This window comes from Tachysurus fulvidraco, chromosome 2, assembly GCF_022655615.1.
Source record: "Tachysurus fulvidraco isolate hzauxx_2018 chromosome 2, HZAU_PFXX_2.0, whole genome shotgun sequence".
Taxonomy (NCBI): domain Eukaryota; kingdom Metazoa; phylum Chordata; class Actinopteri; order Siluriformes; family Bagridae; genus Tachysurus; species Tachysurus fulvidraco.
The window spans coordinates 42,973,925-42,991,424 of record NC_062519.1 but is presented as its reverse complement, the minus strand read 5'-3'; the positions used below and the strand labels follow the sequence as shown (position 1 = coordinate 42,991,424).

Here is a 17,500-nt window from a genome sequence, read left to right as displayed (position 1 = left end):
TGAATTTCTTCCTCTTCCAACAGAAGCACAGTTTCCTTCCCAGAAGATTCCCGACTGAAGCCAACAGCACTTTTTACTGACACATGATCTGATCTCACAAATCTGTCTCATGTTTATAATCTCTGGACTGTGAAATGAAGCCAAATCGTAATGTGGGGAAAACAGAGCTGCGACTTCAGCTGACATCATCATCATCACCTTCATCAGCATAATCCTGCTAAACATCACCACCGACATCATCATCATCATCATCACCTTCATCAGCATTATCCTGCTAAACATCACCACCGACATCATCATCATCATCATCATCATCTACCTAACAGAGACGGAACTCTAAAATCCTGCACATTCTGTTTGCACTATTTGCAACACTAATGATGTTAAAGCTCAGTGTTTGTGTTTCATGTGTTTGATGGCGCATGATAATAAAATGTAGAATGTTAACACATGCTCTCTCTCTCTCTCTCTCTCTCTCTCTCTCTCTCTGTCACTATCCCTCTCTCACACACACTCTATCTCTCTCTCTCTCTCTCTCTCTCTCTCTCTCACACACACACTCTCTCTGTCTCTCTCTCTCTGTCTTTCTCTGTGTCTCTCTCTCTCCCTCCTGTCACTCTCTCTCTCTCTCTCTCTCTCTCTCTCTCACACACACACACACACTCTATCTCTCTCTCTCCCTGTCACACTCTCACAGGCACACACACACACACACACACACTCTCTCTCTCTCTCTCTCTCTCCCTCCCTGTCACTCTCTCTCTCCCTCACACACACAATCTCTCTATCTCTCTCTCCCTCTCTCTCACACACATACCCTCTCTCTGTCTCTCTCTCAGTCACACACATTCTCTCTCCCTCTCTCTCTCTCTCACACACACACACAAACACACACTCTCTCTCTCTCTCACACACACACACACACACACACACACACACACACACACACACACACACACACACACACACACACTCTCTCTCTCTCTCACTCTCTCTCTCTCTCTCTCTCTCTCTCTCTCTCTCTCTCTCTCTCTCTCTCTACTTAAAACCGCACCTTGCTTTTCTGGAAGATGCGCAGATTCTCTTCATCCATGCACCAGGACCCGGAGGTGATTTAGGACAAACCACTGCGTCTGAGCGGCTCCGAATAAAACCTCATCCTCATCTTCATCCTCATCTTCATCCTCAATGCAGTGTTAGGGTTTTTGTTTTTACAACAAAACGCACATAACATCTAAACTGATCTTTTAGGAGAAACAATATATAAGATATAAACCTTAGTTCTCCGGAATCACGTGTGTGTAATAAACTGTGAGTGGCAGTAAAAGTGCTGGTCTGATGTTCAGGTCCTCAGGATGAGAAAAGCTTCCCAGCTGCTCAAGTTCTTCCCCCTGACCTGATGGCCACTTTCAGTCCACACCAGTAGATGTCGCTTTTAACCCAGAGTCACAATCTCGTTTAAACATCGCGAGACTTTCCTCAACACCACGTCTCCACGTCTCCTCACGTCATTCCGAAAAAAATCTTAAATGCAGGACAATTACGGATCTTTTCTGTGAGTCGGATCATTGACTCAACTCACTGCAGTAGTCGACTCAGAGTCGAGTGATTCTCAAAACAATTTATTTCCAACCCTTGTCCTGGAGAGAAACACACACACTCACACACACACTCACACACACACTCACACACACACTCACACACACACACTCACTCACTCACACACACACACTCACTCACTCACACACTCAGACACACACACACTCAGTCACACAGACACACACTCAGACACACACAAACACACACACTCACACACACTGTCACACAGACACACACACTCACACTCAGACACACACAAACACACACTCAGACACACAAACACACTCACACTCAGACAAACACCCACACACTCACTCAGTCACACACATACACACACACACACAAACACACACACACACTCAGACACACACAAACACACACTCACACACACACACACACTCACACACAGACACACACAGACACACACGCACACACACTCAGTCACACACACACACTCACACTCAGACACACAAACACACACACTCACACACACTCAGTCACACAGACACACACGCACACACACTCAGTCACACACACACACTCACACTCAGACACACAAACACACACACGCACACACACTCAGTCACACAGACACACACACACTCACACTCAGACACACAAACACACTCAGTCACACAGACACACACACACTCACACTCAGACACACAAACACACACACTCACACACACTCAGTCACACAGACACACACACACACACAGCGGATGAGTTAAATAATGGTACCGAACTGAAATACGAAAAATTATGTATTTAATACAAAAAAAGATTTTGGCAACATAATCAGACTTAAAGCTTTACTCTAAAAGTGACTCATATGAACAACATCCACCTGCGCAGGTAAAAGATGTCCCTTAAAGATACAACATCAGTAGAGGCTGTGTGAGGATCAATGCGATCAATTCACACACTACAAACACAGGTATATGTGTTAGGAAGCACGTGTTGGTCTTCTCTCACCACAGCTGGCAGCGCTCATGAAGGTGAAGGCTGTACATCTGTACTCATGTAATCATTCACCCGAGTCACGGAATAATCTGAGAGAATTTATTGATTTTTTTTTAACAAAGAATTGCAAGTACAGGAATCTTCAAGTGTTAATACATGTAGAAAATGCACTTTGGTGTTAAATACTACACAGACTCTGTACATCCATACACACACACACACACACACACACACACACACACACACACACACACACACACACACACACACACACACAGCGTGGTAGTGCTGTATCAGTATCATCACATACTTATCAGTACCACAGTCGTTACCCTCCTTTCATTCACACTGTACCAGGAAACAGAATAAACACAACTACATCATAATTCATAAATATTTACATTTAACTGTTCGAGTCAATTCAACTGACACGTCTTCAGATATACAAGTTGTGTTAAGTCTTCGAATGTAGTGCCGGAAAGACGTCGTTAGTTATTTTGGGTTCCGCATGATCAGTTCTTTTTATGGAGAAACTTCATTTTATTACCTGGAAAAAGGCAGAAATAAAAAAAGAGTTTTAAATGCTGAGAGGTTTATTTATGGAGTGCAGGCTCCATGTTCTCGGTGCTCAGGTGATAGTACTGATTTCTACACACACTTAACTAGTAAAGCTTTACAGATTCTTTTCTTTCACCATATTTGTAAGCAATATCAAGCTTTACAGTACAAGGGCATGTTCAGCCCAGACTTAACACTGTGAACAGGTTATCATGAAAAAACTCCTCACCTAAACCTTTAAGGAACTTGTTGACTCCACTCTGCTCGGTGTCAGGTAACTCCTCCAGGTACTGCTCAGCTCTCTGCTCAAACAGACCTGCAACACAGCACAGATGTCTCACAACACGTCTCACTTCATCCTACCTCAAACCCTCTCAGTGACCAGCAGAGGGCAGTACAGCTCTACTCTGGAGCTATATGGCATGTTTTCTGACCATATAAACAATTTCATTATAAAATAAAAAAAAAAAACATTTTAAAACAATGTTTTAGCTTTTAATGTCTTCAAACAAACACAGTGTGATGTTCTGTCCCTGGATTCTCATCCTTTCCCACAACCCCTTTCACCTTTAGCTCTGGTCTTCCTCAGCTCTCTGTCCTGGATAAATCCTGCAAACATCTGAGACTCCATGAAGACACCCAGGAAGCGGCGGATGCTTTTGGAAGCGACGGACTTGCGGAAGGGTTCACGCTGGAACACACGCTCGCCTCTCTCTCCCTGAGTCAGGAAGAGCGAATAGTGTCCGATGGTCTCCAAGAAGAATCGGATGAAAGCCTCGGACACCACGCTGTTCAACGTGTTACACTCTGAGGTAAAAAATTACAGGATCAACAATCACCTTCGTGTGCTTCTGCATATCAAGACCTAAAGTTTAAACTCTCTTCACTGAGAGACAACATAAAGTTCACAAACTCCTTTCATTGAGAAATAAACAATGTTGAGTTATTGTTCTTAAAGCAGCAGCATGTAACCTCTGGAACAAGAGCACATGATTATGCGTGATTACAGACATCACTGTTATTACTTAAATTCTTTCCAACCTCAGGTTGCAGCACGGTGATGTGTCATATCAGCTTGTTAAAGTGTAATCACTGTTTCATGTGGAGTTCATTTCCGTGCCGACTCCAGCATGCTACTTACATTTTTTAAACCAATATGTCGCACACAGCCGCTTTAATCTAAAGTGATTATTCTTTACATGTGTACGATTAAAATAACAGCAATAAATTGTGTCCTGACCGCTGAGCGGTTAACTTAAAATGTCATTGTGAACACTATTAAGTAGTGAGAACTTCTCGGGTCACGGGGAGCCTGTGCCTCTCAGGCGTCATCGGGCATCGAGGCAGGATACACCCTGGACGGAGTGCCAACCCATCACAGGGCACACACACTCTCATTCACACACACACACACACACACACACACACACACACACACACACACACACACACACTACGGACAATTTTCCAGAGATGCCAATCAAACTACCATGCATGTCTTTGGACCGGGGGAGGAAACCGGAGTACCCGGAGGAAACCCCTGAGGCACGGGGAGAACATGCAAACTCCACACACACAAGGGGGAGGCGGGAATCGAACCCCCAACCCTGGAGGTGTGAGGCGAACGTGCTAACCACTAAGTCACCGTGTCCCCCGTATTGAGAACAATTAAATGTAAAATATCACAATATCAATGAGGAAAATGTAAACTAGTAATGAATAATACTCAAAAAATCAATTAATCAGAAAATGAATTACTATGTAAACATTTAACATTTTTTAAACCTGAACGATGTATAAAATGTACAAAAAACGTCTAATTTACCATCGTCTGACTCGCTGTCTGAGTCCTGATCGACGATGTGTTTCCTCTGCTCCAGCGCTTGCTCCAGAGCAGCCTGTAGCTTGCGTGGAAGGAGCGACGCCTCGTCATCCAGCTACACAATCACACCACCGATGTTTATTATCATTATTTTGTCTGCAAACATCTTTCTAACGACGCTGAAAATGACTATCTGTGTTTACTCTTAAATGCGAATCAGAAGACATTCAGCTATTAGTGTGAGTGTTGAGATATTTTCACACACACACCTGTCTGATGAAGCGATCTGTTCCCAGATGAACCATCAAAGCCTGAAATGAAAAACAAAACACCATGATCAGGGTTAAAGATGTAGTCAAACACCATGTGTCTGTCGTGGGCACCGTGTCAGAGCAGGACATCTCTACATCCTGATCTGCAACAGATGGAACATGACAGCAAATTAAAATCCACTGACGTTAAAGTGACAAGCTTCTTTTGTTGTGTTGCTCAAGCAGACATGTTTGCACCAAACAGGTCAGTGCACTTTATATTAACGCTACTTGTGCACTCTTAAGATTATAATCTTTAAAGGGAACTTTTAAACATAAAAAAATATAATCACAGAAGAAATTATTCTAAAATAAACCTTTGAGAAAAGTCTATTTAAAGTGACATTTAGTGTAATTAAGTTTAAAATACAGACTCAAAGGTTTAAACGTGTCGTCTGTAAGAACCAGGAGCTTTTATATAAACTCACACTTAACAGGATTTAGTGTTAAAATGACAGGATTCATGGAGGGCTGTGATCATGTCAAAGCACAAACTTGTTGTCTACAGAGATGTTTGTGATTGTACAGTATTAGTGAGGTCTCTGTTTCATACTGCTCACTGGACTGAGACACACACACACACAAACTCACACACACACACACACACACACACACAAACTCACACACACACACACACAGCGTGGTAGTGCTGTATCAGTATCATCACATACTTATCAGTACCACAGTCGTTACCCTCCTTTCATTCACACTGTACCAGGAAACAGAATAAACACAACTACATCATAATTCATAAATATTTACATTTAACTGTTAACTGTTAACACACACACACACAAACTCACACACACACACACACACACACACACACACACACACACAGACACACACACAAACACACACACAGACACACACAAACTCACACACACACACACACACACACACAAACTCACACACCCACACACACAAACTCACACACACACAAACTCACACACAAACACACACACCCACACACACAAACTCACACAGACACACAAACTCACACAGACACACAGATTCACACACACACACACACACACACACACACACACACACACACACACACACACACACACACACACACACACACAAACTCACTCACACACACACAAACTCTCTCACACACACAGACACAGACACACACACAGACTCACACACACAAATTCACACACACACAAACTCTCTCACACACACAGACACACACACACAGACTCACACACACACAAATTCACACACACACAAACTCACTCACACACAGACACACACACACACACACACAAAGACACACAAACTCTCTCTCACACACACACACACACACACACACACACACACACACACACACACACACACACACACATTTCACTGTGTATTGTACCTTTTCTATACATGGTTGAAATGACAACAAAAGCTTCTTGACCTTTGACCCTTGAATGTACTATGTGACGTGTTCCCTCACGTGTGAACAGCACAGAGTTTAAGGAGCTGACGCTCACTGACAGATTTGTACACAGAAGCCTTTGGTTGTTGTTCTGGGCAAAGCGTTTCATCTCTGATCCTTTTTCTCTTCCTCGAATTCCTGGAAGCTGTGAAAGATAAATCTGCTCTTTTGTTTTGTTTCTTTTTCAGGTCAACAGCCAGACATTTTATTTGAGTAAAGGCCAATTCATACAGCAACGTCGCACCGGGCTCCAAGTCAAGACCGTGTTCAATTCCACTTCAGTCCACTGCATGAGAGACACTTTAGAGACACGTCATACTCGAGCTCGTGTCGCACTGACGTTATTTTACACACCGAGTCTTTTCCTTTATACTTGAGTGAAGCTTAAACTCAACAGGTTCCTGTGAAAACCACACATTCTATACCTGTGAACTTTATTATAAATCATAACCTATAGAGATGTCATAACAGTGTAACCTGTAGCTGTAACTTCTGTTATCATGTGTGTTATATTAGCGCCCTCTTCAGGGCACGTTGGTATTAAATACAGCACCTATGGCACACAGGTATCTACTTTGATAATGGAGTAAGGAGAGAACATTTGTACAGGAGAGGGTTATAAGAGTTGAGAGTGATCAATAAAGAGGAGACTGCTAGGTGTGTGAATGAGGGGCGTGGGTGAGATGGGGCGTGGCTGAGATGGGGCGTGGCTGAGATGGGGAGTGGCTGAAAAGGTGTGTGATTGAGACTGATTTATGACATTAATAATAAATGTTTGTGAGGTACCTGCATTCTGCTCTCAGGCCAAACAGAAGCTTGTGTTGGAACATGTTGAGGTGTGCATGAGATTATAAGAGGGTGTGTTTGTGTGAAGTTGCTTTATACCACATTTCTCCCACTGATCTGTGTGTTCACGTGTACTTCAGTGCAGGATGAGAAACAATCATGAAGGTTTAGAGTGAAATGTAAACGTCTGTTGTGTTTGGGGTTTGAACAAACAGTTGAGTTTCCCCTCAGCTCTCATGAATCGTCTCTATATGAGCTCTCTGTACATAAGCAGAAATAACACTGCAGAGTGAGCAGGACTACGAGAGGCATTTTCTCTGACTCACTGTAATACACACACTAGGTGGTGGTTTACATCTAAAACCAGGAGCAGCTCTTAATCACTAAACCCACAGACGATTAGTCATGTCTTAATAACACACACAACACACACTGCTTTATATAACTCTAAATGAAGCCTCCCTGATTATATGAGCTCAAAGGAATAAAGTGTATGTGTGTGTGTGTGTGTGTGTGTGTGAGGGTGTGTGTGACGGTGTGTGTGTGTGTGTGTATGTGTGAGGGTGTGTGTGTGGGTGCGTGTGTGAGGGTGTGTCGGTGTGTGTGTGTGAGGGTGTGTGTGTTTGTGTGTGTGTGCGCGCGTGTGTGTGTATCTGTGTGTGTGTGTGTGTGTGTGTATCTGTGTGTGTGTGTGATGGAGCACATTAGCATTAGCTTTACCTCCTCCACTGGCAGCTCCTTGAGTTTGGCCAGTGAACTGGAAAGGATTCCCACCAGGAACGGCGTTGGGCAGCACACGATGTCCACCATGGAGGAGGGAAGCACAGGGATGAAGGTGTGCTGCCAGGAGAACGGGTAAAGCAGAGCTACCACAGCATGTGCACAGCTGGACAGGACACTGTGGAAAAAACACAATAACCCTCTTAAATCATGTGATTGTGTCACAGATACACACACAGTACACACAGATACACACACAGTACACACAGATACACACACAGATACACACAGATACACACACAGATACACACACAGATACACACAGATACACACACAGATACACACACAGATACACACAGATACACACACAGATACACACACAGATACACACACAGATACACACACAGATACACACAGTGATGAACACCACTATAGAAAGGCTAAATGTTCCAGCTGATCCTGGCTTTCCAGGCGAGACGGTTTAATCTGTGATACTAAGCAGGACACAGAGATCAGACACTGAGGAAGGCTGCTGTGAGATGAGATACTTTACAGCAGTTTCATTTATCATCATGAGAGAAAGTAAAAATATCTGCAAAGCCGAGAGCAAACGTAGGCCAAACATATCTGGTGACGACTTTCATAAAGGGTGGGAAACCAGATGAAGCTCGATTTGTTCTCAGGGTCACGGATATCAGCGACATGGGGAAATGTGAAAAGTAAAAAGTGTCACTCATGCAATGTGCTGTGTTTAAAACTCCATAAGCATCAAAAGAAACATGACATGAGAAGATGTGAATTCATATAGATCATTATATATTGATCTATATATATTATAATAACATCTATTTTAAATCACCATCCTTCTCTTTAACTCTGTACTGAAGTCCACTCGAGCTGTTGGCCAGAAAGTGTACAATGAGTATCAGAGTCCTGGACTGTGATTCCCCAGAAGGTGTTGATTAATTCTCTTAACATCAGTAGACAGTAGAGCAGCTTCACATCACAGCTTCATAAACATTATAGTTCTGATATGTTACTGATTCTATAGCTAACAGCTCTGTGACGTACACAGCACACAGTCCACTGATAATAAACAGACGTGAAAACTTTGATCTGTTAAGAGAACACGTATGATGTAATGAAGGAGTCTCCAGTGTGATGTTTGTGTATGTTTGTGTGTGTGTGTTTGTATGTGTGTATGATGTAATGAAGGAGTCTCCAGTGTGATGTTTGTGTATGTTTGTGTGTGTGTGTTTGTATGTGTGTATGATGTAATGAAGGAGTCTCCAGTGTGATGTTTGTGTATGTTTGTGTGTGTGTGTGTTTGTACGTGTGTATGATGTAATGAAAGAGTCTCCAGTGTGATGTTTGTGTATGTTTGTGTGTGTGTGTTTGTATGTGTGTATGATGTAATGAAGGAGTCTCCAGTCTGATGTTTGTGTATGTTTGTGTGTGTGTGTGTGTGTGTGTGTGTGTGTGTGTTTGTATGTGTGTATGATGTAATGAAGGAGTCTCCAGTGTGATGTTTATGTATGTTTGTGTGTGTGTGTGTTTGTATGTGTGTATGATGTAATGAAGGAGTCTCCAGTCTGATGTTTGTGTATGTTTGTGTGTGTGTGTGTGTGTGTGTGTGTTTGTATGTGTGTATGATGTAATGAAGGAGTCTCCAGTGTGATGTTTGTGTATGTTTGTGTGTGTGTGTGTGTGTGTGTGTGTTTGTATGTGTGTATGATGTAATGAAGGAGTCTCCAGTGTGATGTTTGTGTATGTTTGTGTGTGTGTGTTTGTATGATGTAGTGAAGGAGTCTCCAGTGTGATGTTTGTGTATGTTTGTGTGTGTGTGTGTGTGTGTGTGTGTGTGTGTGTGTGTGTGTTTGTGTGTGTGTGTTTGTATGTGTGTTTGTATGTGTGTGTATGATGTAGAGAAGGAGTCTCCAGTGTGATGTTTGTGTGTGTGTGTGTGTGTGTGTGTATATGATGTAGTGAAGGAGTCTCCAGTGTGATGTTTGTGTATGTGTGTGTGTGTGTGTGTGTGTGTGTGTGTGTGTGTGTGTGTGTTGTGTGTGTGTATGATGTAGTGAAGGAGTCTCCAGTGTGATGTTTGTGTATGTTTGTGTGTGTGTGTGTGTGTGTGTGTGTGTGCTGTGGTGAAGGAGTCTCCAGTGTGATGTGTGTGTGTGTGTGTGTATGATGTAATGAAGGAGTCTCCAGTGTGATGTTTGTGTATGTTTGTGTGTGTGTGTGTGTGTGTGTGTGTGTGTGTGTGTGTGTGTGTGTGTGTGTGTGTGTGTGTGTGTGTGATGTTTGTGTGTGTGTGTGTGTGTGTGTGTGTGTGTGTGTGTGTGTGTGTGTGTGTGTGTCTGTGTGTGTGTGTGTATGATGTAATGAAGGAGTCTCCAGTGTGAGCTGAGCTCTGTGTCTCAGTCAGAGGTGAAGCTGGACCTTGAAGTTCTCCACATCTTCAGGACAGAGGAGTTTACACTTCTTTATGTTTCTCACTAACATGGTGAAAGAACCTCACATGGTTTCTCCTGAAGTCAGATCTGTCCACAGAATAAACATGTTTCTTTAAACGCTGTTCTGGTTTGTTGTGATATTAGAAGTGAGTTGTGAGATGTTCCAGCTGGAAGTCATTAATACCTTGTAGTCCGTTTAAGATTCCAGGTCATTGTTCACAGTGAAGAACCGTATTCTCATTTATGACCACTTATACAGACACAACACAAATAAACCAGCTGTAGATCAGATCAGATGTGGATGTAAACATCGGCTCTGATTATAAAAGCTGTTACAGCCTCGCTTTCACAGACAGGCCTTATGATATATATACACTAACACTCCTGTTTAGTGAGAGAGAGAGAGAGAGAGAGAGAGAGAGAGAGAGAGAGAGAGAGAGAGAGAGAGAGAGAGGAGAGAGAGAGAGGAGAGAGAGAGAGAGAGAAGAGAGAGAGAGAGAGAGAGAAGAGAGAGGAGAGAGAGATGAAGAGATATTAGAGAAATAGACGAGAGAGATATAGCTAAGAATCTATAGATCCACAGAGAGAGAGAAAGCGCTAGATGATGAGATCTACGCCTCGCGATTCTCTGCGCGAATCTCGACGAAGAGAGAGAGAGAGATGAAATGACTTATTTAATTCAGATCGACGTCCTATTATCCTCAGAATGTTAAATTTCACAGCTCATTAATCATGCTAGCTTGTGTCTACCTTTCAGGCTGAACAGAGGAGTGGAGAGATGTATAAAAGCGTAGCCACAGGGTAAAACTGATAGAGCTTCGAATCCTTGCACACACACACACACACACACACACACACACACACACACACACACACACACACACACACACACCGCTGTGGGAAAAGACTCAGGTGAGGTTTATTTTACTCCAAGAATGTGACAGACTATCAGAATAAAATGCTAATGAGAGAGACAGTGTGTGTGTGTGTGTGTGTGTGAAAGAGATCAGCAAACACACACAAGACAAGATCTTTAGTGGGTTCAATAATATTCTATAATAACAAGCTAATAAACACAAGTAAATATATAATATCAATTTATCTCAATAATAATAATATTCATTTTAAATGTAAATATAAAGGGTGCCAATAATTATAGCTTGTATATAATATTCATTTCACACTGTTCTCACATACCAGCTTATAAGGCTATGTGGGTGTTAAAGCTCTTCAGTGGTTCTCCTGAGGAACATGTAGAGGATTTGGGAAAGTTGATGAGTTTATCAGATGGTTTGGCTTCTGGCTGGAGAAGTTTGTGAGTTCAGCTGGATCTCAGATTCATTCATCATGTGTTCTCACATGCTGTAGCACGCTGCATGGGGCCACGGGACATAAAACATCCTCAGAACTACGCTTTAAAACACAAAAATGTTCACGGTTTGGAAAAGTGTGTAATGATATAATGACGATCCTGATTTAGAATTACTTTAACTGCAGAAAGTAAAAAAAACCCTTACACAGTAAACAGTATTCTGTTTCTTTTCCTTTGCACTTTCATCCGAAATGCAACATGAAATTCTCACGCTAGGCCCAAGGCGAGTATCTACACCCACGTTCTGCCCTTGATGATGACCCAGAGCCAGGGAAAGTCATTCCACAATGCAGGAAGATTAAAACCAGCCCTCGTGATTAACCCTTTCCTGCCATCCAACATGTCTCAAATCAAAGAGCAGATGAGAAACACATGGAGGAACGCTGGGGCAGTTCATTCAACAAAATGGGTATTGATGCCGAATCCCAGGGATTTATTGAATCAGGAGTAAGTTTTATTTCCTCTCTAACAGCTCACACACTCGCTGTGTATTTGTGATCTTCACAATTGAGTTATAAAACTACATAAGAAGTCTACAGCCCTACTCAGACTGAATTAGTTTCCCATGTGAATGTGTGCAATGTAAAAGCTCGCAAAATGATTTATGGCTTATAAAAACATCAGTGTGTATTGGAGAGAGGGACGTGTAGATGGACATGGAGTTTTTAGCTTTACTTCTGAAGACTCTGTAATTAATTACTAATGACACACACACACACACTCACACACACACACACTCACACACTCACTCACTCATGCATGCACACACACACACACACACACACACACACACTCACTCATGCACACACACACACACACACACACACACACACACACACATACACACACTCACGCATGCACGCACACACACACACTCACACACATATACACACACACACACTCACTCATGCACACACACACACACACACACACACACACACACATACACTCACTCACGCATGCACACACACACTCACACACGCATGCACACACACACACACACTCACACACACACACACACACACACACACACACACACACACACTCACACACACTCACACACACACACACACACACACACACACACACACACACACACACACACACACTCACACACACACACACACACACACACACACTCACACACACTCACACACACATATACACACACACAAACAGGAAATACATTCTTTACCCTCATGGTCACTGCCTTCACCCAGCAGTCCCTGACCACCCCCCACAACACCCACCCTATGCACAAATCCCCCCTGTTGCCGTTTGTTTAAACAAGCTGCTGATTTTTGGAGATTAGACTTTCACAAATAACTCACTCCCAAATTTCCGTTACAGAGTCCATTTTGGAAAGAGGGAGGATGGACCCCGCAGACCCCCGAGGGACTCCTGCTCGCTACCAGGCTCTGCCCTGATCTGCATACAGATCATCATGATGCCCCAGCGGGTGTGGTTCTGAGATGTGTGCTCTGATTAAGCTCACAGTGTTCGGGACAGAGCAGGAGTCGTCTCCTAAAACTAGAACCTGGGATTAATTCACATCTCACTCAGACAGTGAGGAAGAGACAAATGATGTAAAACACTGAGGTCAGGGATACAATGATGGTGCCTTATGAAAGCTCTTGTCATTTAGACATTAACATTTTGCATTGCATTTCATGACAATACTTAATATGTGGCTAAAAAGTAACCATCCAAATTTTGTAGAACTCCAAAAATGAAGACATATTTTTCTTATACTATGTCATAATAATCTGATTTCCACAAATGTTTAAATGGATAAAAAGAAGGGGTCAGTATGAGTCTGTGGTTGCTGAAGCGTGTCACGTATTGAGAGTGACAGTCACTCATTTTGGTCTTTTGTCTCCCGCCACACATGGTATTTCTCACACAGAAAAACTTTTGGACTATTTATCATATATTTAATAAGCCGCAGCACCCAAAATGTCTCTATGGAACCGGGCAGGAACCGAGCGCGTCTCCCCTGGAGCTCTTAGTCGAGCCTGACACTTATCAGCCAATCAAAACAAGAGGTGACACAACAGCCAATCAGAAAATAGCACTGTTGTATCTGGGTAAGATTTAACGCAACAACCAATGAAAATATTCATTAGAGAGGGTATTTTCGATGGTCAGTTTGAACAAAAGCTCAACAGGAAACAGTTTGTCTCTGGACGGGACATTGTCCTCAATCATGTCCCTAAACATGTCTGGGCTTGTGCTGAACTGTTTTATATGGGAGCAACATTACACATGATAAAGGGGAACAAAAAGGTAACAAACACTTACAATAAACACCACCAGTCATAATCTCTCGCTCTCTCTCTCTCTCTCTCTCTCTCTCACACACACACACACACACACACACACACACACACACACACACACACACACACACACACACACAAACACAAATAAATAAATGGAAATTAAACGAATACTTTGTATTTGCTTAAATTGCGGTCAGTGATCCTCACCAAACACAACAATTCCACCATTATTGTTTTTTTCACGCTTGCCTGTCTTCATACTTGAGAGCCCTGCAGACGCACCGTTTAGTCACAATTTTATCCTGCATTATTTTACAGCCTTTATGGAGTTTACACAAAATAAAAGGAAGACGTAGAATGCAATATAACCCAACATATTTGCTAGTTAGCTCAACAAGGTAACTAGTCAGATGAAGTAATTATCTGCATGTTCCAGTGTCAGTGTGTGTGATCCACTACCGTATATTTCACTGCAGTTTGTAACCTGTGAGAAGGTGTGTTAAAGTTTCACGTGTACGATGACAGAGTGTGAAATTAGCTCCTACGCTAACATAAATCACACACAATAAACCCTGACACCTCGACAGTGTTATCTGTTGGCTGTGACTCGGAGCACTGAAACTTCCCACAGCGTTAGATTTATATTTAGATGAACAAAAAAAGAGAGATTTTGAGGATTGTGAGTTAAAAGCTTGTTCTCCATGTAGGGTAGACGATTTTCTGTGTGTGTGGAATGAGAATATGGAAAAATGGAAGTTATCAGTGAAGTGGGTTGTTATACTGAGAACATCTGCTGAGTGCTCGCTATGTTTCCAACATGATTTGACCATGTTTGGTGCGAAGAGGAAAACTGCATGTCAGGGGAAACACAGGCTGTTCAGAATGTCACAAGATGGCGCTAAAGCTAACACGCTCGCGTGAAAGTCATAAGGTCACTTCAGTGATGTCTCACCTGAGTTTATCGGCCACGAAGATGACCCGTCGCTCCAGCAGCAGCGAGGCAAACACACACACCACCTGTCTTACACTCAGACAGCTGAAGAGGCTTTCAAAATCCACATGCTCCAACCTCGAGTCCATCGGCCTCCTCAACTCCATCACCTGAGAAAATGAAAACCTTATTTATAGGACTTAAGCTTGTCTACACCACAACACTGCTGACTTCTGCTTTGTGATTGGTTTACAAGGTGTTTGTATGTCAGCCGCTCTGACAGGAGTGCAGCTGGATATCACACCTTTATTTATAATTTTAATGCCTTATTGCTTCTGTAGCGGTTCGATCTCGGGGACGTGTACAGCAGACGCTACGCTAATAATAAAATGACGATAAATGATGATTGTAGAAATAAATTCATCTTTAAATCTATACAAACCTATGTGACAGAGCCACGCCCATTTTTATATAAAATCAGCTACTCGTATGATGATAAATAATCTTCTGTGTTCCAGATGCTGTTGTATGATGGACACAGGGATCTGATCCAGTTATGCCAGATTATGGATTTCTATTCATTACTGTTCCATGTTTATATGACAGTATATTTATTTAGATTTATTGAAAAGGATTATAACAATCTGACCTCATTGCCTGCACCAGGCAGGAAGGTTTTGACTTTGATTGTTTTTCCGGGGGCTGGAAACGGAGATTCCATCAGACTCCTCATAAAGGGGTAGACCAGAGCTGCTGAGATCCCTCTCCTCCTCTCCACTTCATCCAGGATCTGATAAAAATGAGCATGTGTGATGAATTCCATCCAGAGTGTGGCACGGCAACAGCACTGTTTTTAATCTTATCCATAATTCTTAAACTATTCATATTTTTCAAATCACTTTCTCTAATAAACGGATTTCCTATTTAATATCGGTTTTGTTGGCTCTTCGACAGCACTTTAAATAAAACATATTTTATTACCACTTTGTTACGACTAATAAAACGTTACCACTAAATCTGCAAAGGCTTCTGTTTCATATAAAGATCTATAAAGTATTCGTGTCAATTAAACAGTGCTGCTGTTAATCTCCCTGTGTTTCATTTCCTGTTCGTCTTCGTTTCAACATTCGCAGCTTTTACTAATGACGAAGTTTTTCACCGATCCGTGTGAATTCTTTCCGATTGACAATGTGAATGAACTGTTTACACTGATCTGTGTTTATCTGCTGAAAGTGTGTGAGTCCCCTCGCTGTGTTGAAATGTTTAATCCTATTGTGTTTTGAATGAGTTTGAAATTATTTTGTCTCCAGTGTGATTATTAAACACACAACTGAAAGAGGAGTTGCATATTTCCCTTCAGAAAATAGTGTCATGGTTATTACACATTCATTCATTCATTCATTCATTCATTCATTCATTCCCTACCGCTTATCTGAACCTCTCGGGTCACGGGGAGCCTGTGCCTATCTCAGGTGTCATCGGGCATCGAGGCAGGATACACCCTGGACGGAGTGCCAACCCATCACAGGGCACACACACACTCTCATTCACTCACACACACACACACTATGGACAATTTTCCAGAGATACCAATCAACCTACCATGCATGTCTTTGGACCGGGGGAGGAAACCAGAGTACCCGGAGGAAACCGCCGAGGCACGGGGAGAACATGCAAACTCCACACACACAAGGCGGAGGTGGGAATCGAACCCCTGACCCTGGAGGCGAACGTGCTAACCACTAAGCCCCCGTGTCCCCCCCCGTTATTACACATAAAGAACATAAAATGCACATACTATCCTCCGTTATAATGGATTTATAATAACATCTGAGTTTGTTTGAGTATTTTAAATGGTTTATAATCTGTAAGAAATAAGATGTTATTTGCAACCTCAGAGTGCAGAGACACAAACACACACAGACTAAAGTTTACATTGAGTTATTGTTCTATTTTACATATTAACATAACATGACGTGACGTGACATACGGCTAAGTATAGTGACCAATACTCATAGAACTCCTTCTCTGCATTTCACCCATCTAAAGTGCACACACACACACACACACACACACACACACACACACACACACACACACACACACACACACACACACACACACACCGTGAACACACAATCGGAGCAGTGGGCAGCCATTTATGCTGTGGCGCCCGGGGAGACTCGAACCCACAACCTTAGGGTTAGGAGTCAAACTAACTCTAATCATTAGGCCACGACTTCCCCCAACCATCCAACCATT

The 17,500-nt window shown here is 42.5% G+C and overlaps 2 protein-coding genes across 3 annotated transcripts in view; both read right to left on the bottom strand.

Moving 5' to 3' along the window:
* Positions 1-1,686, bottom strand: part of trim66 (tripartite motif containing 66) — a 24,028-nt gene extending 22,342 nt beyond the window's left edge. The window contains exons 1-2 of the mRNA XM_027167968.2: positions 1,277-1,686; positions 1,055-1,184 (exon numbers count right to left, since the gene is read on the bottom strand). The gene's annotated coding sequence lies outside the window, so the exon portion shown is untranslated. The remainder of the gene's footprint in view (positions 1-1,054; positions 1,185-1,276) is intronic.
* A 961-nt stretch (positions 1,687-2,647) lies between these two features.
* dennd2b (DENN domain containing 2B) overlaps positions 2,648-17,500 on the bottom strand; it is a 56,944-nt gene continuing 42,091 nt past the window's right edge. For both annotated transcript variants that reach the window (XM_047805552.1, XM_047805555.1), the window contains exons 13-20: positions 15,888-16,028; positions 15,260-15,408; positions 8,195-8,372; positions 5,212-5,253; positions 4,946-5,057; positions 3,688-3,927; positions 3,350-3,436; positions 2,648-3,109 (exon numbers count right to left, since the gene is read on the bottom strand). In XM_047805552.1, the coding sequence (XP_047661508.1) occupies positions 3,075-3,109; positions 3,350-3,436; positions 3,688-3,927; positions 4,946-5,057; positions 5,212-5,253; positions 8,195-8,372; positions 15,260-15,408; positions 15,888-16,028 (984 nt within the window). In that variant the 3' untranslated portion in view covers positions 2,648-3,074. The remainder of the gene's footprint in view (positions 3,110-3,349; positions 3,437-3,687; positions 3,928-4,945; positions 5,058-5,211; positions 5,254-8,194; positions 8,373-15,259; positions 15,409-15,887; positions 16,029-17,500) is intronic.